This window comes from Ursus maritimus, unplaced genomic scaffold, assembly GCF_017311325.1.
Source record: "Ursus maritimus isolate PB19 unplaced genomic scaffold, ASM1731132v1 scaffold_4, whole genome shotgun sequence".
Taxonomy (NCBI): domain Eukaryota; kingdom Metazoa; phylum Chordata; class Mammalia; order Carnivora; family Ursidae; genus Ursus; species Ursus maritimus.
Genome location: NW_024426552.1, coordinates 261,430 through 288,611, shown reverse-complemented (window position 1 = coordinate 288,611; position 27,182 = coordinate 261,430). Strand labels below are relative to the sequence as shown.

Sequence of the window (27,182 nt, the reverse complement as noted above, 5' to 3'; positions counted from 1 at the left end):
TTGTTCCTCGTGAGCACCCTGGAATGGAGTTTACGCAATGCAGCCCTTCTGGTGTTGTGGTCGCTATAGATGGTTAATTTGTTTTGGATTATGGAATCTTTTTCTGAGCACAGTGTCCTCCCAAGATAGTTGTTTCAGGGTCAATTTCGTCTTTTCTAAACAAAATAAACCTGTAGGTCCCTTGGTACCTTGCTTTCCTAACTGGAGAATAGCTAAGTAATGATCCCCGCACCCTCCCAAGACTGGAGCGTTGGTCGAGATGACGCCAGGAAGGACCCGTGGTCTGTGCTGTGTGGGGCCATGGGGCGGGAGGCTGGGTTCTGGGTATCCCAGATTCTCCCCGACATGGCGCCTCTGCCTGCCCTTCCTGAGGCCTCCTCGCCTGTGCAAGCTCGTCCAGGTGGCCCTCTTGCATTTATGGCTGCCCAGAGAGGTTTCCACTGGGTGATCCACTCTGTCTCCCTGGTGGGGACGCAGATCCCCACGTTGGGCAGGGAGCTGGTTGCCGTTCCACCGATTTCTCCAGGAGCCCAGCATACGCCCAGCACCCCCGTGGTGAAGGGCATTTCGCATGTGAGGCCGTTTCCACTTCGTGCATGTGCACGTTCTCCTGTGCTTGTCTGTGTCCGTGTGTTGGTGTGTGTATGCACGCGTGCGCCGAGGGTGGAAGCCAGAACGTGGGCCTGTGGAGACTCCTGTTTCGGTGTCCAGCCTCCCCTGCTCACGCTGGTGAAAGCCTGATCGTTCTCAGAAATAAAGATCAGGCCTTCACCACTGATGCTGCGGAGCTTAGCTCTGCCTCTCCGACTCTGCACAGCCCCTGCCCCAGGACCCCATGCCGGACAGGGGCCGCCCGTGGTGATGGCTGGGCTTCAGGCTCCTGCTTTCAAAACAGGCATGTGAAGGACTTTGCTGTTGTTTTGCCGTTGACAACAGCGAGAGTTGGAGCTGCAGCGCCAGCGAGATGAGCACAAGATCCGGCAGCTTCAGCGGACGGTCCAGGCCCTGGAGGCGAAGGAGGCGGCTCGCCAGTCCCCAGAGGCGGAGCGGCTGCTGGAGGAACGGCACAGCCTGGAGAAGGTCCGGCAGCAGCTGCTGTGTGCGGCTGGGCTCCTGACCAGTTTCGTCAGCCAGACGGTGGACAGGTGAGCCCCTCAGGACCGGCTGCTCCCCTGCGATCTGAGCCTCGTGTGTTAGGGCACATGTGGACGTTTGGGGCATGGCCTTGATTTCAGGTCCCCATTTTAATGCAGCAGACTCCGTCTCTCCCGTGTGTTTGATGAATCTGTGGGCAGCACTCTCCTGAAAGACGTTGACAGAATTGTATTTTTTTGCATTCTAATAGGAGAGAAAAATCCAAGTTTCTTTTGAATCTGTTTTCCTCATGCCACTTTGCAGTTACTCACCACCCAGAAGTTCTGGGCCAGATGCCAGGCCCGCGCTGCCTGGGCCTGCTAAGGTTGGGTGGTGCAACATGTCCGCATGGTGTCCGCCTTGCCCACAGCCCTCAGGACCGCTGCTCACACAACCGGGGTGCGCCTCTGTGGTTGCGGGACCGATAGGAGTGTTTCTGCGAACAAAAACATTCATACTTGCCCTCTCCTGTCTGCACAGACACTCCGCAAATACAGTTCTCCCGTCTGCAATTGGGTTAGTTTGTAGAGCAGCGTGATCTCTGAGTGGACCTTCCTTCTGGACAGTGCTTACACCCGACACAGACCCCGGCAGAAGGCAGTGCTCAGGGAGTCTCCGTAGTCTGCGGTCAGTGGCCAGATGTTTCTGGGCCTCACAGACTGTCCGTGCAAGCGCTGCGTCACGTCCTGGCTGGTACTGTCGGTAGGGCAGCTCTGAGCCCCTGCCTTTTGTGGGTAGCATGGCTCAAGGAAGCAGTCATAAGCACGTCCTCCTGGGAGCTGTGTTGGACCCCATTTGTTGTTTCTTCCACGGAGTTCCCAGTGGCCGTGAGTAACTGTCAGTTGGGGTCTGCATAAGCCTTTTCAGTGTCTGTTTATCTTTACAGGACAATAAGCGATTGGACATCATCGAATGAGAAAGCAGTGTCTTCCTTACTGCGCACGTTAGAGGAGCTCAAGTCTGAGCTGAGCACGCCCAGCTCTTCCCAGGTGAGGGGTGGGGCCCCCTGCATGGTTCCTTTTTTACCCCTCCCTGCCACCTCTACTCTCTGACTGCCCACCGTGGGCGAGAACAAGCAGGGGCCTGGGAAAGCCGTGTGACCTTGCCAAGTACTCCGGTTGTGCCCTCTAGTGGGCGCTGGGCTGTGGTGCTCAGGGCAGGTGCCCCCAGGCCCCTGCTGACCCAGCCTGCTCCGTGTACACCTGAGTTGAGAGTCTGAGCCAGAAGTGAAGTCCCGAGGGCCTTCTGGAAAATTCTGACCTCCCTGTCAGCTGCGCCTGAAGGTGTTTAGAAGTCCTGGTTGCTGACACAGGTTCCTGGTAGATGTTCCTTGGCAGTGGTGAAATCCTGCTGTTTATTGTGAAAGCAGCATGTGTGTAGGCAGCACGAGAGCGAACCGAGTGCCTGCGGAGCATGACGGGTCCATGTGGGGCGTGCTGTCCTAGGAGGTAGTGCCTCTGTCAGTGTCTGGAGCCAGCTGTCGGTTGAGTAATACTCTGATTATAGAGATAATGAACTTGTTTTAAGGGACTTGTGTGTTGGGCCCCTCAGGGATGAACACACGGTGTTCCCTGTTCCCTGTGTGTGCTGCTCACAGAGCCGTGAGCCATCAGAATGTGTTCTGTTGCACACTGGCTTTGCTAGTGCAGTCTCGTTCATGGAGGAATGGAAAGAAATGTGAGTTGATGACTTATTCTCTGTCCCATAGATAGACACTCTGCCCAGCCCCACAAGCTCCCACTGAACCCCAAACATGTAAAGTAACCAACAGTAAAAAACACAATAACAAATGTACCTTTTTTTTTTTTTAACAAAGATTTTATTTATTTGCGAGAGAGAGCACAAGCAGGGGGAGCAGCAGGCAGACGCAGAGGCAGAAGCAGGCTCCCGCTGAGCAGGGAGCTCAACGCGGGACTGGATCCCAGGACCCTGGGGTCATGCCCTGAGCCAAAGGCAGACATGTCACCACCGACTGAGCCATCAGGTCCTGCACGTGTATGCCTTTTAACAAACAAATTTGTATACATTTATTTTTGTTTTCTCCTTTCAAGAAAAAAGTGACAGCAGAGCTACAGACCCAGCTGGTGGACGTCCTCCTGAAAGACAATGACTCCCTGACAAAAGCTCTGCGCACAGTCACCCAGGAGAAGGCGGAGCTGTGCCGGGCGGTGTCGCAGCTGGAGAAGTCCCTGAAGCAGCACCTGTTGAAGCGCGGCATGCGGAGTGTACGTAGGCGCTTCCATGGGGGACCCGGCGTGCAGAGTGTAGTCCACGTTTCCTTGCGGTTCGCGGCGTGTGGAGTGTAGTCCGCGCTTCTGTGCAGGACCGGCGTGCGGAGTGTAGTCCGCGCTTCCGTGCGGTTCGCGGCGTGTGGAGCGTAGTCCGCGCTTCCCTGCGGGACGCGGGGCGGCACAAACGGGGCTCCTTCTGGACTGTGCGCTCTGAGCCACCCTGGGGCGCCACAGTAGCTTAGCGCTCCAGCCCCGTGTCTGTGTTCTTCACAGACACGGGCACACACGCGGACGCACGTGCTTCTTGCTGTGAGATAATGTTCCTTACCTGTTTGTGATAGGAAATCTGACTTTTACCTAATTATGTAGTTTGATAGACTTTTTTCCTGGAATGCTTAATTTCTTTTCTATTTAGGTTGTGTTTGTGATTTGATTTGCTCTTTTTACAATGAAAAATTTTTAAGTGATTTTTTAATTTACGTGCAGTAAAAACCTCCTTGTTGGCAGGATGTCATTTGAGGTTTCACGCATGGGTCGACTCGTGATCCCCATAACCGCTGGTGTTAGCAGAACCCGCAGCAGTGGCACTTGCTGTTCTCTGGCCGCCGGCAGGCACGGCCTGGCTGTTCGCCACAGTGCACCGCTTCCGGCTGTCACAGAGGCGGGAGCACATGGTGTGTCCTCCTGGAGGCTCCTCACTTCTTTCCTAAAGCACCTAAGATCCATCCTGGGCTCGTATTGCCGAGCAGCGTTCCGGGCACAGATGTGCCTCAACAGAGTATCTGGGTTGTCTCGTGTGGGATGATGACAGCGGTCCTGGAAGCAGTTGCTCTGGGCTGAATACCGGGAGTGGGGGGGGTCCCCAAGACGTGAGTGTGGAGCCCGCCGTGTGTCCAGCGGCTACACCACTCCTCTTCCGAACTTCAACAAAACATGGGAGTCCTGTTGCTGTGTCTGCACTCTGGGTGCTGGTGGTGCGTTTTCCACCAGCGTGGTGCCAGGTGCCGAGTGGTATCTGTATGTTCTTCAGTGAAGTGTCCTTTAAAGCCCTTGCTCGCTTTTAAAATTGCACTGTTTTCTGATGTTGTTGCGTTCTGAGTTGTTTGTGTGTTGTGGACACGGCTGCATGGTCAGATTGGGGTGTACGCTCTCTCCTCCCAGTCGGTGCCACCCTCTCTGGCAAGATGGTAGCCTTTGCAGAACAAACTTTATAAATTTTAATAAAGTCGACTTTTTTGGTGTGGATCCCGTTAGGAGTTTTGTAGTTGTACTTTTTACATTCAGGTCTATGATCCATATTGAGTCAATTTTGTTTTCGGTCTGAGAGTTAGGTCAAGGGTGTTTGTATGCATGTTGATACCCAGTTATCACGGCACACGTTGAAAGATTCTTTTTTTTTTCTTTGTACCGATGTCAGAAGTCATTCCACAAACGTGCGTGTATGTCTGGATTCTCTCTTCTGTTCTGCTGACCAGGTAGCATCAGGTAGTGGGAATGCTCCAATATTTTTTTTCTGTTTTCAAATTATTTGGCTATTCTATTCTAGTTGTTTTGTTTTTGAACATAAATTTTAGAACCTTGCTGGTTGGTTGGTTGGGATGTGGGAGGAACCGGGAGGTACAGGGCCCGGCTGGTTTGGAAAAATGGTCTGGCCATTCTTACCAGCAGTTCCACATAAAAACTTGTGCCTAGACTTTCCTGTCACCATTATTCATTGTTGCCTGAAAGTGGAAATATCCCAAATGTCCATTAATTAATGGACAAGTAAGTAAAATGTGGTATATCCATAAATGGGATTATTTGGCAGTAAAAGGACTAAAAGATTGCTAAGGGCTTCAGTGTGGATGAGCCTGTGTCACCTCGCTGTAGGGTCCTATTTACGTGGCTTGTCCAGAGCCACAGAACCATTGAGGCAGAAAACAAAGTAATGGTTGCCTGGGGCTGGGGGTGTGGGGGGGGGCTGGGGATGATGAAAACATGAATTACAGAGTGGTGATCATTGCATTCTGTGGATTTATTAAAAACCCATTGAATTGTACATTTTCAGAGGATAAATTTTATGATATGTGAATTACATTTCAGTGAGGCTATCGTAAAGGTTTTAGGCAAGGATTGACATCTTGGCTACGCAACTGTAACTGTGAATTTAGCTTCATTGAATCTTCCCATCTGCGAACTTGCGTGTCCTTTCATGTGTTTCGATCTCTTAAATACGTTGTAGCAATCAGCAGTCAGATTCTGAAAACATGTTAGATTGATACCTTAATATTTCATTTTTCAGGGAGCTGTTGTAAAAAGTACTTTTCGAGCTTTTTGTTTTCCATTTGTTCGTGGCTCGTGTATGGAAACACGGCCCATGCTCACAGGTTCACCTTGTGCTGTTTCCCTTGCTAACCTCATTTTTCAACCCGATGAGCCCTTCTGTAGGATTTTCTACGGAGACAATTATATCATCCGTGAATAGCGGTTTATTTTCTTTCCAATGTGAATACCTTTGATTTTCTTTTCTTGCCTCTCGCACAGGCTGGCGGGGTTCCCAGTCCTAGGGGCAGAGCTTCCATCTGTCAGGTGCTCATGCGAAGGCCCTGGGGCTGAGGAAGTTCCCTTCGGAGTCTTAGTTTGCAAAGGCTTTATCGTGAATGAATGTTTAAATTTGTTACGATTTTTCTACACCTGTTGATAAGATGATGCATTTTTTTCTTGGTTACTTAGCTAACAGGGTGTATTACGTTGATTTTTGGATGTGGACTCTGTGTTGTGGTGCCGGGGAAAGCCCCGGGCAGTCATGGTGTCTTAACTATTTTTATGTATTGTTGGATTCAGTTTGTATTTTGTTGAGCATTTTTGCTTCTGGGTTCATGAGGGATGTTAATCTGGAGGGTTTTTTTGTTTTTGTTTTTGTATTGTCTAGTTTTGGCCTCATAAGTTGGGACACGTTCCCTCCTCTTCTTAATTTCTGGAAGAGATTTCCTAGAGCTGGCATTTATTTCTTCCTTAAATATTAATTTAAATTCACCAGTGAAACCACGTGGGCCTAGTCTGGGTCTTTTGGGGGAAGGTTTTTAGTGATGGACTTCATGTTTCTGGTGTTGGTGGAGGCCTCATGAAGGTCATTCAGATCTCCTGGAGCCTTACCGAGCTGCTTCCTCCTTGTCCTTAGTCACCGCGAGGGGGATGTTGACATCTCTAAGTACAATAGTGAATTTGTCTGTTCTCAAGCTCCATCCAGCTTTGCTTGTCTGCTTTGAAGCTCTGTTGGTGGGTAAGGTACCTCTGTACTTGGGAAGTAGGGTCCAACCACTAAGCAGACCCAGGACTTGAGTCCCCTGGTGTGAGAAGTTATAACGGCTCCATGTTTTAATCTTGATGAAAGCTGCCATTAGCACCATTCGCAGCCCTGTCTGCTTCTCTGGGACCTGTCAGAAGCATTTGGAGGTCCCGTGTCGAAGGCGTCCTGTTGTGCCTATGGGACTAAAAGCCCAGTCACTAGTAGAACACTTTTATCCTTTCTATGAAAGTTAATAAGGAAATCAGGAAAAAAGTTATTTTACTGAAGATTAATTGACATACAATATGTACTAGTTTCAGGTGTACAACGCGGTGATTTGACGCATCCGTCACGAAACCGTGGCCGCTGGGAGTCTGGCTTCTGTCTGTCACCACACAGAGTTGTCACAGTGTACCTCACTGCTCACTCCGCGGTTTCATCCTAATGACTGGACATTTGCACCTCTTCGTCCCCTTCATCTGTTTTGTCCACCCCTGGCCCTCCTCCCCTCTGACCACCAACCAATTTGTTCTGTGTTTCTGTGAGTCTGTTTTGTTCGTTTGTTTGGTTTGGTTTTTTAGATTCCACATATAAGTGAGATGATATGGTATTGGTATTTTTCTGTGACTTTTGACTTCTTTCACTTTGTGTAAGACCGTTGAGGTCCATCTGTGTTGTCAGAAATAGCAAGATTTCATTCTTCTTGAGTGGCTGAGTAATATTTCATTGTGTGTATGAACCGCGTCTTCTTTATCCGTTCATCTGTCGATGGACGGCGGGCTGTCTCCATAGTTGGGCTGTTGTGGATAATGCTGCTGTGAGCATCAGGGTGCTTGTGACCCTTTGAATCTGTATTTTAATTTTCTTTGGGTAAATACCTAGTAGTGCAAGTGCTGGGTCGTGGGGTAGCTCTATGTTTAACTTTTTGAGGAACCTCCATACTGTTTTCCAGAGTGGCTGCACCCGCTTGCGTTCCCACCAACAGTGCACGAGGCTCCCCTTTCTCCGCATCCTCGCCAACATCTGTCGAGTCCTGACCTGTTTTTAGCCGCTCTGACAGGTGTGAGGTGGGATCCCATCGTGGTTTGGATCTGCGTTTCCCTGATGCCGAGCAGTGTTGAGCATTTTTTCAGGTGTCTATGGGCTTTTGTATGTATTTTTTGGACAAATATCCAGGTTTTCTGCTCATCGGGTTGTTTTTATACTGAGTTGTATACGAGTTTTTTAGTGTATTTTGGATGCTCATTCCCTATTGGATATATTATTTGTTTTGTTAATGGTTTACTGTTTAAAAGCTTTTTAGTTTGATATAGTCCAACTTGTTAATTTTTGCTTTCATTGGAGGAAATAAATATTGAATTATTTTTAAAGTTTTTATTTATTCGAGAGAGGGAGCACAAATGGGGGAAAGGCAGAGGGAGGGGGAGAAGCGGACTCCACACTAAGCAGGGAGCCTGACGTGGGGCTGGATCCCAGGACTCTGATGAGATCACGACCTGAGCTGAAGGTAGATCCTTAACCAACTGAACCACCCAGGTACGCCTGAAAAGTAAATATTTGTAATGAGTAAATCACAGGCCGAGAGTGAATTGGAACATTTTCTCCTTCGTGTCCAAGATAACTTTGATTCCTAGAGAGTCTCTTTCCACAAATGACCAGGCTGTGTTTTAGGACCATGAAAACAAACATCTAGTCTTTTTCTCCTTCCTCATCGGGGTTCTATGAGAGCCCTTCCACAGGGTCACCTCTGTCACAGGCTTCTCCTGTGCCCTGGAGCTGGGGGCTGGTGTGACCAGGCTGACTTTGATTCCTGTTCCAAACTGCAGGATGGAGGTCACCGTGCATGTGGCCCAAGTGCCTGGAGCTCCCTCTGGTCATCCGGTGTGGCAGCCACTTTGCGTCCTCACTGTGAGACCCTCCTCTGTAAATGGGTCCCCACTGGAGCTCTGGGCGTGCTCCACACACCATGGTATCCAGGCCACGCTGCATATGTTTGGGTGTGCTGCCTGGTTATGACAGCTGCTCAGCGTCCGCGGTGCCCACACGGGGCCCCTGCTGAGGTTTCCAGGTGTGCGATTTCTTGGTGCTTCGGTAGAACTGGGGACTCAGACCTGTTAGGAGTTAGCATTTCTAGGACCAGAGACTGTGTCCAACAGGCGTATTGCTTTGAATTCGGTGTTCTTTCACAAGTATTTGGGGTTTGTTTTTAATAAAAACATACCTTTTGTGCAGTCATATTTCAGTAGTTGGTACGCAGTAACCACCCGTGAGTTAATCATCTGACGATACCACATAACAGCTCGGGCATCTGAAAAGATGCCAAAGATGGACCCAGGATGGCCCATGTCGTGGGATTTGGGAGACGTGCTCCAAGTCGCCTCCTACCCGGAGCGTCGGGGAGCAGCCAAGGAAGAAACGAGCTGTGTGAACATGACCCCGACCCTGGGGTAGAGGTGCTGACTCTGCCCTCGGCCGTTTTTCTCACGGTGATCTTCTGTCGGAGCAGCTGTGTGGACGATGTCATCTGTGGTTTGTTACAGAGGCCGGACAAGTCTGTGTGGAAAGAGGATGGGACGGTTTTGCAGAGCTCAGCGCGACAGCCAGGCCCAGCACTGCCCGCAGCAGTCGCACGCGAGGAGGGAAACACCTGCAGCGTGCAAGTAAGGCCAGCCCTGAGGGCCACGCTGGGCGTGTACAGTGTCATCCACTTGTGCCCTTGATCTATGTGTAAGACTTTCTGTTTCTAGGGAGGTCGGGGTAGCTCAGTCGGTTAAGTGTCCCAACTCCTGATTTCGGCTCAGGTGTCGTGATCTCAGGGTCCTGGAATTGAGCCTCATGTTAGGCTGTGTGCTCAGCAGGGAGTTTGTTTGGGATTCTCTCTTCCTCTCCCCTTGCCTCCCCCCTGCATGCTCACTCACGCTCCCTTTAAAAAAAGGGTGGGGGAATTTTGTAATTCTGGAGCAGCTCAAGGTTCACAGCGGAATTGAGGGGAAGGTGCAGAGAGTTCCCACATATTTCTTGTCCCCCAGTGTTGACAACCCTCACCTGAGTGAGCCCGCAGTGACAGGTCGTCATCACCCAGAGTCCACAGGGTTCGCTCTCGGTGGGGTGTGTTCTGTGGGCCTGACAGATGTGTAACAGTTGGTACTTTTAAAAACCCTGGTTTGTTCATTGTAGCCATGAAAGCATTCTCGTGATGGTGGGGTTCTTCTTTGCCTGAGCATAGCTGCCAACACGTGTGCCCACCCAGTATGTCTGTTTGCAGTAGGGAGACATTGAGACGTCACAGAGAAGAGCAGTTAAAGTGAATACGCTTCCATTTGAAACCTGCTGTTATTCTGTACAAATATCTTGTGTCTATGCTCACAAGTTAAGGGTGTCAGGCTTGGAATCATATTAGGTAACAGTCTCCACAGCCTGAAAACACCCAGACTGGGGATTCGTTGGTCATTGTGTTTGCCCGTGGGGTACGAGCTCTGAGCCCTCTCTTGAGAGAAAAATGTGTGTTAGAATATTAGGATATAAGGGTACTCCTCTGTGTATGGCTTCAGGGGTTTCCCACAACCCCCGAGATGTCCTGAGGGCCTAGCGACGAGACCCCGTCCCACCCCGGCTGTGCACCTCACCTAGTGGTCAGATTCATGGGGCCTTTAGGGGGTCTCCTCTGAGGCTTGGAAAGGATGTCTGGTCTGCCTTTTGTCAAACTCTGCCCAGCAGGGCTGTCCCTGGGGACAGATGTCATGCAGGGCTTACTTCTGTAACAATTTGCTGAAGGAAGAAACAGTCTGGTTCTTTTTAGTTTAATTTTTTTTAAGATATACTTTTTTTTTTTAAGATTTTATTTATTTATTTATTTGACAGAGATAGAGACAGCCAGTGAGGAGGGAACACAAGCAGGGGGAGTGGGAGAGGGAGAAGCAGGCTCCCCGCTGAACAGGGAGCCCGATGCAGGACTTGATCCCAGAACCCTGGGATCATGGCCTGAGCCAAAGGCAGACGCTTAACGACTGAGCCACCCAGGCGCCTCTAAGATATACTTATTTATTTAAGTCCTCTCTACACCCCATGTGGGGCTCGAACTCATGACCCTGAGATCCAGAGTTGCACACTTCACTGACTGAGCCGGCCAGGTGCCCCTGTCTGGTTCTTTATAAAGCACAACAGTAGAAACGTGCTATACGTCTGTCAGCAAGATGTCTTTGTTTCATGATTGTTTGACTTTTTTTTTCCCCTTTCAGATAGAGAAATTGTACCTGCATTATTTGAGAGCAGAAAGCTTCAGAAAAGCTCTGATTTATCAAAAGAAGTATCTTTTACTATTGATTGGTGGATTCCAGGACTCTGAACAAGAAACACTCTCCATGATCGCTCATTTGGGAGTATTTCCTTCCAAAGCAGATAAGAAAATTACCACATCTCGCCCTTTTACGAAGTTTCGGACTGCCGTCAGGGTGGTAATCGCAATATTAAGGTAGCGCTGAGGCCCGTGCCGCCACCACGTCTTTGTGGGCAGGAGGCATGCTGGGTATTTGGGCTTGTCTCACTCTACCATGACGCTCTCCTCTGAGTGACACTTGCCTTCAAGAGACCATGTTGTGCAGAACTGTCACCCACCTTAGTTTTAGAAGGTGCCTTTTTCTCACAAAACAATGCCTTGCCCTCGACAGCCCTGGTGTCCGGATTCCTTCTGATGACAGGCACATCTGTCGGAGTTTGAAACTGCATTTCATGGCTTCACATTTCGTTTGCCTGTATTTTAGTGAAATGTGTGCTCCATGAAAGGGGCCAGGTCCACCAGAGCATGGGAGCCATGCGGGGTGGTGGCCGTGTGTGGTGTTCTCATCCTGGCTACGAGCCCACTCCCTGGGGGAGGGCAGGGCATGCGGGTCCCGCCAGTCCCAGGCACCGCTCAGTGTCCCAGGTGTTGTTGACACAGGGTGTCGTTTTGGGGGCAGGTATGTGAGACTTGTATGAATGGGAATTTTGACCCGTTCAGAATTAAGAGTGATGAAAATCCATTTTATGTTATAATTTTAAGATTTGCCGAATTTCCACAAATGTTTGTCTGGTCCAGCAGAGGTGGGAGGCTGCTTGGCCTCCTTGCTCTCCGGCTCTTGGCCCTCAGCCTCAGGGCACTTCATCCCCTCATCTCTGAGTTCTGACCACAGACTGCCCACCCATCACCTATCTGTCTGTCCATCCATCCATCCTTCATGTTTGGAGAGAATGCCCTGTGCCAGGAAGCCTGCCAGATGCAATGTGGGGCAGGTGACCAGGCCCAGGCCCTGCCTTCAGCCTTCCTGTCAAGGGGCAGAGCATTTTCAGCAGCTGTGGTTTTGGTGAGAATCAGAACGTGTCTTCCAGGAGGATGCACGGTCAGAGAGGCAGCGGTGCTTAGAAGGAGCAGCTGGCAGGAAGGCTGTCTCTGAAGGGCGTCCACTAAGCCATGGAGGGGCTGTCCCAGGAGGGGCCAGGGAGCCCTGCATCACTGCACTCTGGGCACCGACCTCTGGCGCTCCTCACCCTGACACCCCCACTCCCTGTCTGACCAAGAACACCAAGGACAAGGGCCTCTGTCTTGCTCCTTTTATCCTGAGCCGTCTAGTGGCGGTAGGGAGCAGGTATTGCAGACTTTCAGAACTGGGGTCTGTGAGACCCCGGGCTGGTGGGCATCAGGGTGGCACCGTGGCCAGAAAGGTGCTGGCGGCATGGGCACCAAGGTCACCGCAGACAGTGGGGTCCCACCCGAGTCTGATTCCAGGTGTCGGTCATGTCTGGATTTTCAGTTCTTTCCTCACAACTGTTTTGCTCTGGTTTCCAATGTTTTGTGTCCTTTGTTTTCTTTGTAGATTACGTTTCTTGGTTAAGAAGTGGCAAGAGGTAGATCGGAAAGGAGCCATTGTGCCAGGCCGAGCGCCCCGTCCAGGTGGGCCCAGTGGGAGCCCAGTAAAGCACACAGGAAACCCGTACATTCAGCTAGTGGGGCCATCAGTGAGGCAAGGTGGCTTCTGATGGAAGGTGGTTGCAATGTTGGGAAGCGCAGGGAAGACCATTTAACGGTTGAAACAAGGTAGAAGTGCTAAAGATACAGGTGAATAACTCAGGCTTAATAAAAGGTTCGCTTCAGGGCTACATCTCTCCTTTGGGAGCTCCACTGCCTGGGCTGGCCGCCCAAGAGCAGGCCTTCCATGGGGCTCTGCCCCAAGTGTAAACGTGTGCAGAGAACTCCCCACTCACAGCGGGACGCGGCCCCTGGTCCTGCAGGGGCTTCAGGTGCCTGGAGGGGAGACAGACCCTCAGCAGCTGGGCTTCCCCGGCCACCAATTGTTACTTGGGCCTTCAGGTATTTAGGAGAGTTTGTTCCCACACCAGGTACACCTGGTGGTCTCAGGGTTCTGTTTCTCACTCCTCCAGAGCCCCCTCCTCAAAGCCAGGGGGAAGCGTGGGGGGGTGAGTGGTGGGTGGAGAGCACCCCGCTGGCTCTGCGAGTTCACAGAGCACTCCCCTGGGGGCGCTGCCCCTGTGGATGCTGGGGTCAGGTCAGACCTGCAGGGGCAGAATACAGGTGATCAAAACTCAGGTTTTCTCTAGAGCTTTTTAAAACATAAGCTTTATAAATTGAGTATTTAAAAAATGTTTTGAAATTGCCATGCAGACTCTTAAAAGTTTATAAACTTTAAATTTTGGTAGAGGGGCCTTCCTACTAAAAGACACTCGTCTCTATTCCTAATCCCTTTGTTGTTCAATGGCTGTGGGGGAAGGATTCCTGGTGCCACGGCAGCAGCCTCCACCCAAAACCAGCACATCCCCACCAACCCGGGATGCGTCCTCCAGCCACGCCGGGGACCATGTGCCCAAGGCCTCCCCATGCGGGAGGGAAAGGTGAGTATGCGTCCAGACTGCGCTTCCTCCATGGACGGGCCAGACTGCGCTTCCTCCATGGACGGGCCTGCAGGCAAGCCGCTGTGCATGGGGCTGTCTCCAGCCGCTGGGCGCCTACCCAGACGTGCGCGTGGGCTTGACCGACTTGATCTCTTTTCTATGGGATTTGGGTGTTTCGCACACATGGTGTCATCTCTCTACTTACTACTCAGTTGGCAGTTGAAATCCACAGGTTACTTGTGGGGGAAAAAGCCCCTTTCGGCGAAAACAGCGAGAGACCTTGTGGCTGGATGGTAGAATGCAAGTTTGTTTCAACATTGCAGTGATCAGGGTTCAGCGGGCTGAGCCGTGGCTGTGCAGATTGGCAAGCCCAAGGCCGCGGTGGGAGGAGGGGGTGTGGCTGTGGCTGCGGCTTCTGATCCGGGTATTATCGTGAAAGACAGGCCTGGGGTTTCATTTCTGCAGAGTGAACCATGTGAACACCCCACTCACACGCCGGATGAGGGGCTCTGGTTACAAGTCATTTATTTTGCTCTCTCAACCATGATTTTTCCAAGATTTGTAACACAGCGAAGTCAGTTTGTGTCTTTGCGGGTGTTTGTCTACACGTCCAGAGTCTTCTGTTTCTCCGAGCGTGCTTTCCAAAGCGTGCTCTGCCCTTAGGGTGGCAGCACTGTCCTCCACAGGTGCTACTGACTGGATGGGAGGACGCACAGGCGTGTGCGCCTTCATGCCTTGCCCTGGTTGGCGGTGGCATCTCTGTGCACACCGCACTTCTGAGCACGACGGTCTCTGGGGTCCTGACCGGAGAGGCCGTACGTACGCACAGGCGCAGACGTGCACTCCAGCTCAGTGTGCGGCTGACTTTTGATCTCCTGCGCTGATGATGTCCTGCCGACGTGTGGGATTCCTCAGGGAGATGTATTTTGGAAGTTCTGGCTTTGGCCTGGCCTCAAGCAAGACAGGGACTACACATGAGTCCCTGGGGGCCCGGAGGCCCAGCTCTCTGGGGAAGGCAGAGATTCTTGGTCCGGTGGCTAGGGCACCCGGTGTCTGGGTGGTGATGGTTTTCAGAAGAGTCTGTAGCAGCCAAGGCCTCTTTTATGTGGATGGTGCAAGGATGAGTCAGGCACATGCCTACCCTGAAGAGAAAATGAAGAACACGGAGCAGAGGACCTGGAGGAAGCGTGCTGCGTAGACTGGATCGGGCGGGTTGTGCCCCAAGTGACGAGGGCAGTTTGGGGTGATCAAGGAAAGGTCAGTGGGTAGTTGGGTCACCCTCAGGGCACTGCGGGGGGGGCAGTTGGGGTAACGCACTTATACTTGAAGATTTCATGAATTAAGTAACATTGTTGGGGCACCTGGGTGGCTCAGTCGGTTAAATGTCTGACTCTTGACTTCTGCTCAGGTCGTGATCTCAGGGTCGTGAGATTGAGCCCAGCATCGGATTCCATGCTCAGTACGGAGTCTGCTGGAGATTCTCCCTCTCCCTCTGCCCCTCCCCTGGTGTGCCCGCCCTCATGCGTGAATGCACTCTTTCTCTCTTGAATAAATAAACCTTTTTAAATAAATAATGTGCAATAATTTTTTCTCATTTTAACTCTGAGACATTTTATAGAAGTTGGTTTTTGTTTTTAAAGATTTTATGTATTTGAGAGAGTGAGTGAGCATGAGAGAGTATGAGCAGAGGGAGAAGCAGACTCCCCCCTGAGCAGGGAGCCCGATGCGGGACTCGATCCCAGGACCCCGGGACCATGACTTGAGTCGAAGGCAGACGCTTAACCAACTGAGCCACCCAGGCATTCCTAGAAGTTGGTTTTTTAAGCATTCGTACCACTTTTTAAAAAAATGCCTTAGTTCTGGGGCTCCTGGGTGGCTCAGTGGGTGGAGTGTGTGACTCTTGATCTCAGGGTCATGAGCTTGAGCCTCAAGTTGGGCGTAGAGATAGCATGCACACGTATATACATACACGCACCCACAAATACACACACTTTACTTTTTATTATGTGGTGGAGAAAGGATCTGAAGGAAATGACCGTCTGGCTCACCCTGTACCCCACCGCCTGTCCGCGTGCTGGCTGCGTTCACCATCCGTTGACTTTCATTCTTTGTTTGTTTGAAGATCCACTCCATCCCCAAATGCAAGATCAGAAAGATCCCTGACAGCCTCTCAAGACCCTGAGCATTCCCTGACGGAATATATCCATCATTTAGAAATGATCCAGCAAAGACTGGGAGGGGCGCCTCCAGGTAACAGAGTTCTTCTTCGTTTTTTCCAATAATACACACAAGGAACGTAAAATAACATAGCAACGCCTGTAGCATTCGGCTGAGTCCGTGGTGTTAGTTTCAGTCTTCGTAATCAGCCGTCATCAGCAGCATCAGAAGGACTAGCATGAGTGAAGGTGCCTCGGACGTGTGGACAGTGTCCTTAGCAGGAAGCGTGGGGACCACTTGCTTCATCCCTCGCTGGGTCCTCAGTTCCCTCCCCTCACACACACACACGGCACAAAGATCATGGTCCAGCCAGCACGGTCTGGGGTTTCTTTACCATCATACTTTAAACCGTTGTATACCTTAATTGTCATTTTTACCAGAAATGAGATTAATTCAGTGGCACTGTTTCAAAATTTTGAAATTCTTCTTAAAAGACACACAAAGACTTCTAACGTCTTTTTTGTTTTTTTAGATTTTATTTTATGTCATTTTTATTTATTTTTAGATTCCGCTTCAAAGAAATCCTGCCGCCAGAAGATTAAACAATGAATAAAATCCTTGTGGCTCTTACCTATGACAATTCTATTTGAGGAAAAGATATACTTTTTCCCTTTTTCCAAGGAAGGCTCGTGGCATGGCGTGGCGTGGCGTACAGTCAGTGCCCGGTCTCTGCGTGTGCCTGAGATGCCAGCCCGAGTGCCGTTCATTGAGTGTTCTCATCGTTGTGCAATGCTACCAAGCCAGATGGAGCATCCTCTCTGTGACTTCCATGTGTTTCAGCCCCTTACCTTCATAAGGTGACGTGCGCACTCGTGAGTGACAGGCGCCTGCCCTGCTTGCCTCCAGGAAGTGAGCAGAGACTGGCTTCCTATTGTTTATTTTCTTAGAGTGTACAGATGGGAACTTGGTTTAAAGACAAAAACACATCAAAATCAAAAAGAATAAAATCACACTATTTTATTTGTGAACGGCCCTTGTGTTGTTTTTTTAGTTTTATCCAATTTGCTTTATCGTTAGCAAAAAGCCAAAACAGACTTAGAATTTAAGTTGAATTGTACGTCAAAGTTTTCGGTGGAACACAAAGACCTCTTTGCCTGGTAAAGACAGAAAGATAGCCACTTGCCTCGGTCTTTCTCGGTTTCTTAGTATTTGCGTGTGGTTTTAGACCTTTGAACGTCACGTTTATTCTGCTGGGTATAGGTTTTAATATAAAACACCTTTTTCCAAATGCCTGCTTTCCATGGTAGATTTTCCTTGTAGCCTACAACACTGGCGCACGTGCATTCTCTGTGTATCAGCCGACAGGACTGTCCTCTCCACCTGTTCCGCCGAGCTGTGCGCTCCGCGGCTTCCTGTCACTAAGGCGGGATTGTCACCAGCCCCAGGGGCAGGAGCCCAGGCAGTGTCTCTTCAGTTTTGCATCCAGAAGGAGAGTAACTGTGGTAGGTTACCAAATACTGAATAAATAAATACCCACGTGGGATGGCTCATATGGAGCCACCAGCAGAAGTGACCATCACACCAGCTCAGTACCCACGAGAGTTAATCATTATCGCCCTGCCCTCCATGGAGGAACCACAGGTCATCCCCTCAGGTGAGGGAACATTCTTGTTTATGGAAAAGTGCTGGCTCATTAGTAGGCAGGGTCGATCCAGTTAGAGAACCGCCGTTCTGCAGCCCAGGGGTCCTCCACTGAGGTCCTCAAAGCACCGTACGTGGGGCTTGGAGCGGTGGCCCGGCATTCGGGTCTGGCCGTGGTGCTGTGTGGACTGCACAGAGTCCCTGGTGGCCGCGCTCTTGGCCTGGAGGAGGAGGAACAAATTGCATGAGACCGTGAGGAAGAAGATACCGTGTAAGCGGCTCACCCAGTCTCATCAGCTTGAGCACACCGATGGGAAAACAAACGTGGGGCCTGTTCTCTCAGAGACAGAACCCAGGGCAATGGTGAAGCTTAGTCCTAAGTTGAGGGACAGCAGCTGTGAAGATAGTGTTGGGGGTCACTGGGGGTACCCCTGAATCTGTGCTGGATAATAGGTTTTAAGGGAGTTGTTAATTGTAAATCTTGGGTGTGCTGGTGTGCTGACAGGTAACAGAGTGCTGCTTTCTTAGGCTGTGTACGCAGAATTATTAAGAATAAGGAGCGAGGGGCACCTGGGTGGCACAGTGGTTAAGCGTCTGCCTTCGGCTCAGGGCGTGATCCCGGCGTTGTGGGATCGAGCCCCACATCAGGCTCCTCCGCTATGAGCCTGCTTCTTCCTCTCCCACTCCCCCTGCTTGTGTTCCCTCTCTCGCTGGCTGTCTCTATCTCTGTCGAATAAATAAATAAAATCTTTAAAAAAAAAAAAAAGAATAAGGAGCGAAATCAGGGAAATACAAATCCAAACCACACTGAGATCCCACCTCACAGCAGTCAGAATGGCTAAAATTAACAAGTCAGGAAACAGATGTTGGTGAGGATGCGGAGAAAGGGGAGCCCTCGTGCACTGCTGGTGGGAATGCAAGCTGGTGCAGCCACTCTGGAAAACAGTAGGGAGGGTCCTCAAAAAGTTGGAAATAGAGCTCCCCTACGACCCAGCAATTGCACTACTAGGTATTTACCCCAAAGATACACATGGAGTGATCCGAAGGGGCACCTGCACCCCAGTGTTCACAGCAGCAACGTCCACAACAGCCAAACTGTGGGAAGAGCCCAAATGTCCATCCGCAGCTGAATGGATAAAGATGTGGTATAATTATATACAATGAAATATTACTCAGTCATCAGAAAGGATGAAATCTTGCCATTTGCAGCGGCGTGGATGGAACTAGAGGGGATTATGCTAAGTGAAATAAATCAATCAGAGAAAGACAATTATATGATTTTACTCATATGTGGAACTTAAGAAACAGCATAGAGGATCACAGGGGAAGGGAGAGAAAACTGAATGGGAAGTCATCAGAGGGGGAGAAAAACCATGAGAGACTCTTACCTCCAGGGAACAAACTGAGGGTTGCTGGAGGGGAGGGGAACGTGGGTGATGGGCACGAAGGAGGGCACGGGATGTGATGGGCACTGGGTGTTACATGCAACTGACGAATCACTGACCTCTACCTCTGAAACTAATGATACATTATATGTTAAAGGAATTTAAATTAAAAATTTTTAAATTAAAAATTAAAAATGAGCCACATCATACTTTGAAATGGTTCTATGGTCAGAAAAATACATATATACACTTAAATATGTATTAAGTAAACATGGCAAAATCTTTGTTGAATCTAGTTCATATCGTGAGCCTGTGGCTGTGTGAAAATTTTCATGAGGAAAGATGACAGATACATCATGACCAACCGGAGCCTGAGCCAGGACTCCTCCATCTAGTAACAGGGTCCTGTCTGAGTCTGAGCCTGGGCAGGGAAACTGCAACCACTCCAGGTGCCCAAAGAAAGGGACTTAATGCAAGGATCTGATTGCTCTGTCGGTGCGGGAGCCCGGCCCGAAGCTGCTGGCCTGGGGGCTGCAAGGTCGATGGAGTTGTCACAGGGACCCAGGCACAGGGTTCCTCCAGCAGGACCCAGGCCACACAGGAGACGCGTCAGCTGCCAGGGATGCCACGTGCAGCACCGTCAGAAGGAGAGAAATGTCCCTCCTTGCCCTCCTGTCCACCAAGACTGGATTAGGGAGCCTGGGACGGTCCTTGCGCAGGGCAGGCAGGGGAGACTCGATGTGAAGGCTCTGGGGCAGCACCCCCCACCCCTCTGGTTCTCACGCCTCACCCGCAGTTACTGACCGAGACCTGACGTGGCGCGCCTGCCTGACCTGAGGGGTGTGTTGTGGGGTGCTCTGAGCCTCTCCACAGCGCACACGGCCTTGCTCTCCGGGGGAAACCGACTTCTCCTCTTGGGCGGGGTCAGCCCTTCATGACTTTGTGCAGCTGACGCACTGCAGCTCCTCACACAGAGTGGGGGCTGGAGGGGGCGGGAGCCCGCCACCTCCCTGTTCTGTATGGAGTTGCAAGGCCCTACCTGCTTGGCATCCATCCCCTCTTCCATCGCCTGGGCCTTGGTTCCTGGCCCTCAGCCAGCACCTCGGCTGGTTGGGTGACCTCAGCTTCCCTTCCAGAAAGATTTGAGACCTTAATAGTCTTGGTCTTAGAAGACTTCCCTTGTTTTCTCCTCTTAGAGTTGAGCTTGAAAGTACTGAGTACCAAGAGGTGCCTAGTGAATGTGCTAGGTTGCAGGTCGATTTCCCTGTCCTCCTGCATGGTAGTCACCCAGTTGCCTCATGGCGGTTGGAGTCCGTCACACCGGCCAGTACAGTAACTCTGTCCCTGCTGATCCAGGGGACAGTCTCCGCTGCTTGTTCAAAGGGGCCATTGTCATCTGGGGGAAGCAGTCCTCTCTTGGGACGGCAGAGCCCAGAGTCCTAGATTGGGAAGCAGAAACTCCTCGGGAGTCGTCTGGCATGACAGGACCAGGGGCCATGCCTGTCTCACCTATAGGCCTCCAGGCTGACGCGTCCCAGCTGCGGGAGGAACGGCTCCGTGAGTGTCTTGGCAGGCGGGCCTGCCCACCATCTGCTGGGTGAGCTACTCCGGGTGATGGAAGCTACTAGTGACATCAGGGAGTGCCACGCCTGCTGTGAGAAGAGTGATGGAGAGTAAGAATTTGGGAGGTCCACAAACGAGCTTTGGCAGGAAAAGCAAATCCGTGTCCAACGTAGAAGCGGACAGAGGCACGGGGACAACGGAGCAGGAGAAATTTCACGCAGTTCACTTTTGTACACCTGACCTGCTCGAGTCTTGTCCTGTCCGTTTTTAGCGCGTCTCCAGCACAGCTGAGTGTCCCGTGGGTCCGTTCAGTTCTGACACTACCTGGAGTCGGCACAACTCAGTCCCACAGACTGCCCCACCTTAGACACTAGCCGTAAGCGGGGTCCCCGGGCCACCCACACTTCTGCCTGGCCAACTACACAAACGGGTGTTTCCACAACCTCTCCCCTCAGGTTTGGGGATTGGCTGGAACGACTAGAATGCGGGAAGCGCTGCATGTTTGGTATGAAGGACGCAGCTCAGGAGCGGCCCAGTGGAAGCGTGGCACAGGACAGGGTTGGGGGCAGGGCACGGAGCTGCTGTGCCGTCTGCGGGCAGGCCACCTGCCTCTCAGCAGGGGTTCCCCGCCCCGGAAGGCCCCAGACCTTGCTCAGGGCTGTAGCGGGGCTTCATGGTGTAGTCGTGATTATCTGGCACATGATCGAAGTGGATGCCCAGCCCCCATCCCGAAGCTCTCTAGGGACCCCACTGTGAGTCCACGCAGTGAAAAACTCCGGTGCGCTCAAGGGGGGCTCCTTACAACGAGAGGACGCTCCTACCGGGAAATTCCAAGGGTTTTAGGAGCCAGGAACCAGCGGCGAAGACCAGATACATATTTTTTCATTACACCTCAGATGCATAGCCCTTCAGGTGACAAGGGTCCCACTGCACCCGGCTTTCCTCGCGGCGTGGTAGGCAGGCAGCGCCCGGTGCGCGACGTGCCGTGCGGGCTGTGTGTCGCTTGGGCGGGCGGGCGTTTGGGCTCTGCCAGGATCCAGGCATAAGTCTGGTGTTTCTCAATGGAAACGCTCTGCTTCGAGACCCTGGTGGTCCGCCCTGATGGGCCTCTAACGTGGAGCGCTGTCCGGCCTCCCGCACTGGGGGCGCTGAGGGCCAGAGCCACAGGTCTTCAGTGCTGGTCTCCCGGGAAGCTCACGGCCCGTGGCTTCCCCAGTGTGCAGGCTGGAGCGGCACAGCCAAGCATGGTTGTGACCCAGTCCAGACATGCCGTCCCTAGTTGTGGGCCGTGCGAAGTGTAGCTACTTGCCTCTGATACTGGAAGGGACACCATGCTTCTCCGCACACTGCTCGCCTCCCAGAGCTTTCCATGGGGCCTTCCTCACAGCCACCACATATCCTGCTACTTTCTGTTCACTAGGACCTGTTACTAGGATGTCTTTAATGCGATAGACCAGAGTCCTGTGGTGTCTAAACAATCAAAGACCCTAAAATAAGATTGTGACGGGCACTGCCGAACTCATTGTCTGATTGTCTTTTGTGACTGGTATTGAGGAAAAAGTGATGGGGGCCTGAATAGAAACCTCTCATCAGGGGCTGTAGCTCCTGGACCCTTGTCAAGAGTGTGACCTCAGTGGAGAACAGGCCTGCTGTGGGAGGAGACGGCCTGAACAAGTCACAGAACAGAGTGACCAGCACCCACCGAGGACTGGACACAGTGTTGTCTTAGCTCCGGCCGCGGTAACAAAATACCATAAACCGTGTGGTTTGCGGACGACAACAAAAACGCACTTCTCACGGCTGTGGAGGCTGGCAGTCCAAGATGAGCGTGCCTGCGTGGTGGGGCTCTGGCAAGGCCTCCCCAGGGAACACACTGCTCACTGTGACTTGTGTCTTCACGTGCAGGAGGCTTGAGAGGGAAGCAACCCGCGTGACTCGTAAAGCTCCGATCCCACTCACGAACACTTCACCCTCGTGACCCCCTGGAACCCGTGACCTCCCAAAGCTTCCTCCCACCATCTAATACCATCATGTTGGAAGACACACAAAACTGGGTCTGAACAGATCCAAACCACCCAGGTGAGCGGAGCTGAGTCTTTTAGCGCCCTGCCTCCCGCAGTGGTCTGTGGTCTCCTGGGAAGTTCCCTGTGGCCAGTTGACAGAACAGGAAAGAACAGGTGTGTTCTGCAGGTGGCATCAGCCAGGAGTGGACAGTTGCCACTCTGCAACCAGGCTCAGGGGTGGATTTGGGACGATTTCCATTTGGCTTCTGCCACTTCGCAGTGCCTGAGTTGCCAAGAGCGGATGCCAGTGCCGAGACGTGATACGGTGGCGTGGCTCCTCCCGTCACAGAGGAGGCGGTGATGTGTCACCCGAGGCTAGACACGTATCGCAGGTGTGAATCTGGCTTCCCTGCCTGCGGTACATCCGTCAGCACCAGCCTCCGTGGACTTACAGAACATCCCGCCCCCGGCTGCCGCTCTGCACAGCACCGGCTCCGGGCGCCAGGCTGCGCTCAGGCACTGACGGTGCAGGGGGACCTCACGCTCCTACAACCACCGGTCTTACCGTTGTTGGGGGAGGTCATCGAGAGGGTGTGACTGCCAGCTGACCCGCGAGCTGGAACTGGGCAATCCACCGGACGCTCCTCACTCCCTCCCCTGTCCTTGGAATGTGTGCTCTGCCTCTTTGTTCCCATTGTGGGTGCTGTTCCAAGGACATAGCCTTGTTGAGTCCATCTGGATCAAGTATATGACTGAATCCAGCTAAGGCCTCTATATACACTTTTAACTGGCGGGCGGGCGTGGAGATCTACCTGTCCTATGGCTGCCCAAGACAGGCCTCATAAGGAAGCTCCCTTGCTTCTTATACCTGCCACCTACCAATTTGGAGTGGTTGGCCTCATCCTTTGCCCCCTTCTCTTCTGGGTATCTATATACAGGGGCCAGTTTGGGAACTAACACACGTGTCCCAGCAGCTGGGAACCGTTGCCTTGACCGAAGAGTGGAGTGGCCACTGAAGGCTCTCCAGCACCAGCTTGGAGACGCATCTTACAAGCCTGAGGGAATGTCTCAAGGTCGTGTGTGCCTTAAGCCGACAGCACCTGTATCTCGTGACCTCCCCTACAGCCAGACCACGGGGATCCATGAATCCAGAGGCAGACCCCTTCATTACGTGTGCAAGTTGAATTCCTTAGGTTTCTTTTTTTTTTCTAATGTATTTTTATTTTTATATTTTATTTAATTAAACAAATGTTAAGTACTCTCTGTATTCAACGTGGCGCGTGAACTCACAGCCCCGGGATCAGGAGTTGCACGTGCTACTGACTGAGCCAGCCTACTTTTTATTTTTTGATGGAATAAAATGTTCTTAGCTTATGCTTTTATTTTTAATGCATTCTTTTTATGAATAATTTATTAATTTTTTATAATATTTTTTTATTATATTATGTTAGTCACCATACAGTACATCCCTAGTTTTTGATGTGAAGTTCCATGATTGATTACTTGCATATCTAATGCACTCCTACTAAAAATTTTTATTTTACTTTTTAAAATTTTTACTTATTTTTTACTTTTTTTATTAAGTAGGCTCCATGGCCAAATTGGGGCTTGAACTCATGACCTCAGGATCAAGAGTCACATGATTTACCAACTGAGCCAGCCAGGTGTCTGCCTATTTATTTATTTATTTATTTATTTTAAAGATTTTATTTTTAAGTAATCTTTACACCCCAAACTCACAACCCCAAGATCAAGAGCCACAGACTCCACTGACTGAGCCAGCCAGGTGCCCCCCATATTTTTATTTTTCATTGAAGTAAGGTTGACACGGACCGTGGTATCAGTTTTAGGTGTATGACATAGTGATTCAACAATTCTGTACACTATCACCATGGTAAGTGTCACCATTGTCATCACACAACTGTCGTCCAGTATCACCGACTGTATTCCCCATGACTCCCTCGTCAGTGGACGTGTGTGCCCCTTCAGCTCCGTCTTCTCCGCACCCCACCCCCTCCCATCTGATGTCATCGGTTCTTGTGTTTACGAGTCGGTTTCTCTTGTCTCTTGTTTTGTTCTTTAGGTCCCACATGTAAGTGGACTCCTACGGTACTTGTCTCTTCTCTGACCAGCTAAGTGGACTCCTACGGTACTTGTCTCTTCTCTGACCAGCTAAGTGGACTCCTACGGTACTTGTCTCTTCTCTGACCAGCTAAGTGGACTCCTACGGTACTTGTCTCTTGTCTGACCAGCTAAGTGGACTCCTACAGTACTTGTCTCTTCTCTGACCAGCTTATGTTACTTAGCGGAAGACCCTCTAGCTCCACCCACGTTGTAGCGAATGGCCAGATTTCACTCCTTTTTAATGGCCAAGTAATATTCCACTGTAGACGTTTACCACATCTTCGCTGTCCATTCATCCATCGATGGACGCTGGGCTGCTTCCGTGTCTTGGCTGCTGTAGACACTGCTGCAGTGAACATAGGAGTGCAGATATTGTTTCAATTTAGTGTTTTAATTCTTTAGTTTCTGAATCACAGTTAAGCAAAAGAGTATGAAGACGGACTCACACGGATCACCGGGGTTCCACATATTCTTCCCCATCGTGTAATGTAAGAGCGGTCATACCTTCTCCCTGCCAGGACAGTGACGACCCCTTTTGCCTGCTGCTTCCTAGATGCACTTTCCAGACCTCCATAGTTGGCACTGCAGTGAGACAGTTGATATGTTCCCTGGTGAGTGTCCTTTTTGGGGACCAGGACCTCTCCCCCTGCAGTCTGAGCTTGGGAAGACAAGAAGCACAGAGTTCCACAGTGAACCATTGGAGGCAATGGTAAGTGGGACCACTCCTGTTTCCACCTCTTGGATTTCAGCTCCTGTATTCCTCCTACTGGGAACACAGTGCTATATGAAGCTCTGAATGGCACCCCGTCTTTGCAGAGTATTAATTCCAACTTTGGCACTTCGGCTGTGCCTGTGCCTGGCTGTCCCAGTGCTCTGTCAGGCAGCAGATCCTGTGCTCACTGCACGTCTGCCGCATAAGGTGCAGTCCTGCACCTCCTTTGCTGTAAGTGAATCCCGTCTCATATGATGCCATACGGGAGCCTGTGCCAGTGGAACAGACACTCGTAAGCCCTTGCTGGCTGATATTTGTGGGCAGGAAGGCCAAACTGATGTATAGAATATGAATCTATGCCTGTGAAAATGAACTGCTGGCTCTCCCCGTATGGAAGAGTTCCAACGCAGTAAAGTTGGTTGATCGACCTCCTCAACGTAAGGAGCCCTACTGCGAGCTCAGCATCGGTCTTTTGCTGGCAGATTGGACATTCCGTGGCAGCTCGTGGCGACATCAGCTTTGGTCAGAGAACTCACACTGCTGGGCCCGGGAATAGCCTCCACTCTAACACCTTGTCCTTGTGCCCATCATGCCAGTACTAGGGTTGCCAGGGAGAACTGCTGTCCAACGTCAGCTGGATGAGGCATTCTGTCTACTTGCCTGTTTAATGCTTCTTTCACGGATGCTCCCTGGGCAGTCACATTTTATACAAAGGCCACGACACTTGGTGCCTGTTCCAGTAAGTCAACCCTCATGCTTCTATCACAGACCTCTGTGTCCCCAGCTTCTAATTATTTTTGTTCCAGTCCCCGACCAATCACCCAGGTCATCCAACACTGCCCATGAGTCCATATATATTCTCACCTTGCTCGTTACATTAAAAACAAAAGATTAATGACTAAGAGCTTTGCTTTTTGGGAGGATATATGCTTACCATTGTCCTACATGCTGTCCATTTTCATTTTGAGCTCATGTATCAAACCAACCCCTTTACGACCCAAGCTCAAGACGTTTGCTCCTTTGTCAATTGGTCATAAAGGTTCCCGTATGTGGTAGGCATGGAATGATGGGGTGGCTCTGAGAGAACCGCTGTGGATGCCGTGTGGGTCTGGGCTGCCTGTTCTGCACGCACTTGCAGACTGCACACGCTCCTGCTGAGTCGTGAGTGTCCTCTTCCATCTCATGACGGATGGTTGCTGGGCCCAGCTGACTTGACGGCCGCATCAGTTTGGTAGCCCATCTCATAATAGGCAATTTTGGCTGCATGGTGACTTGAGTGTCCCAAGGTCAGGTGTTCCATCTCTATCAAAGCACAGCAGCAAACCAGGATATTTTTCCCCCAGAAGATGTGTAAATTCTCTGCTCCAAGTGGTATGGCAGAACTTCGAGGTCCTGAAGTGTGAACCTCCTACTGGGACCTACCAGAAACTCCACATTGGGTCATTCCCCACCACCAATAACCACCAATACCACGTGCTAGACCATATGACTCAGGCAGCAGAGCCTGACCTATAATGGCCTCCATTAGTTACCTGCCCCCCCCTTATGGGGCACTCCAACAGGATACCACGATGATGATCCAAGTATGTAGACATCAAAGCTCTGGGCTCTTCTCAAAGCTGACAGTTCTCCAAATCACTCAATATTTGAGTCAGAGCTGGATTCCTAGGTGTGGAGCTTGCTGCTTCCAGGACAGAAGAGGTCCAACAATATCTTGCTTTCTAGTTATTGCAGGTGCCGGATGCAATTGTTTTCTTCTACTTTTGGAAAGTGCCCTGTGGGCACTGCTGACCACTGGATCCCTAAAAATATTGTGGATGTAGCAGGTCCCTGAATATTCATAGGGTTTATTATTTCCTCTCTGGAGATCTGTATCTTACCAAGGTCTCCAGCATCTTCCCCTGTTGCTCAACTGGCTGATGAACATGTTGTTATTGATGTAATGGGACGATGCAATTGTCAACATAGCCTTCAGGCAAAACCGTGTATTTGCTCCACGTGTTCCACAATCTGGGGGCCGACATCAGCTGTCAGACGTGCGAGTAAATGAGTAACCGAGCGAGGTGACCCTTGTTGTTTTAA

General features: G+C 51.0%; 1 protein-coding gene across 1 annotated transcript in view; it reads left to right on the top strand.

The window, feature by feature from the left end:
• The window catches only part of PCNT (pericentrin), a 130,266-nt gene extending 113,566 nt beyond the window's left edge, over positions 1–16,700 (top strand). Inside the window, exons 39-47 of the mRNA XM_040621647.1 lie at positions 937–1,145; positions 2,021–2,123; positions 3,186–3,359; positions 9,174–9,293; positions 10,872–11,104; positions 12,483–12,559; positions 13,395–13,515; positions 15,638–15,765; positions 16,238–16,700. Coding sequence (XP_040477581.1) covers positions 937–1,145; positions 2,021–2,123; positions 3,186–3,359; positions 9,174–9,293; positions 10,872–11,104; positions 12,483–12,559; positions 13,395–13,515; positions 15,638–15,765; positions 16,238–16,281 — 1,209 coding nt within the window. The 3' untranslated portion in view covers positions 16,282–16,700. The remainder of the gene's footprint in view (positions 1–936; positions 1,146–2,020; positions 2,124–3,185; positions 3,360–9,173; positions 9,294–10,871; positions 11,105–12,482; positions 12,560–13,394; positions 13,516–15,637; positions 15,766–16,237) is intronic.
• The last annotated feature ends 10,482 nt before the right edge of the window (positions 16,701–27,182 follow it).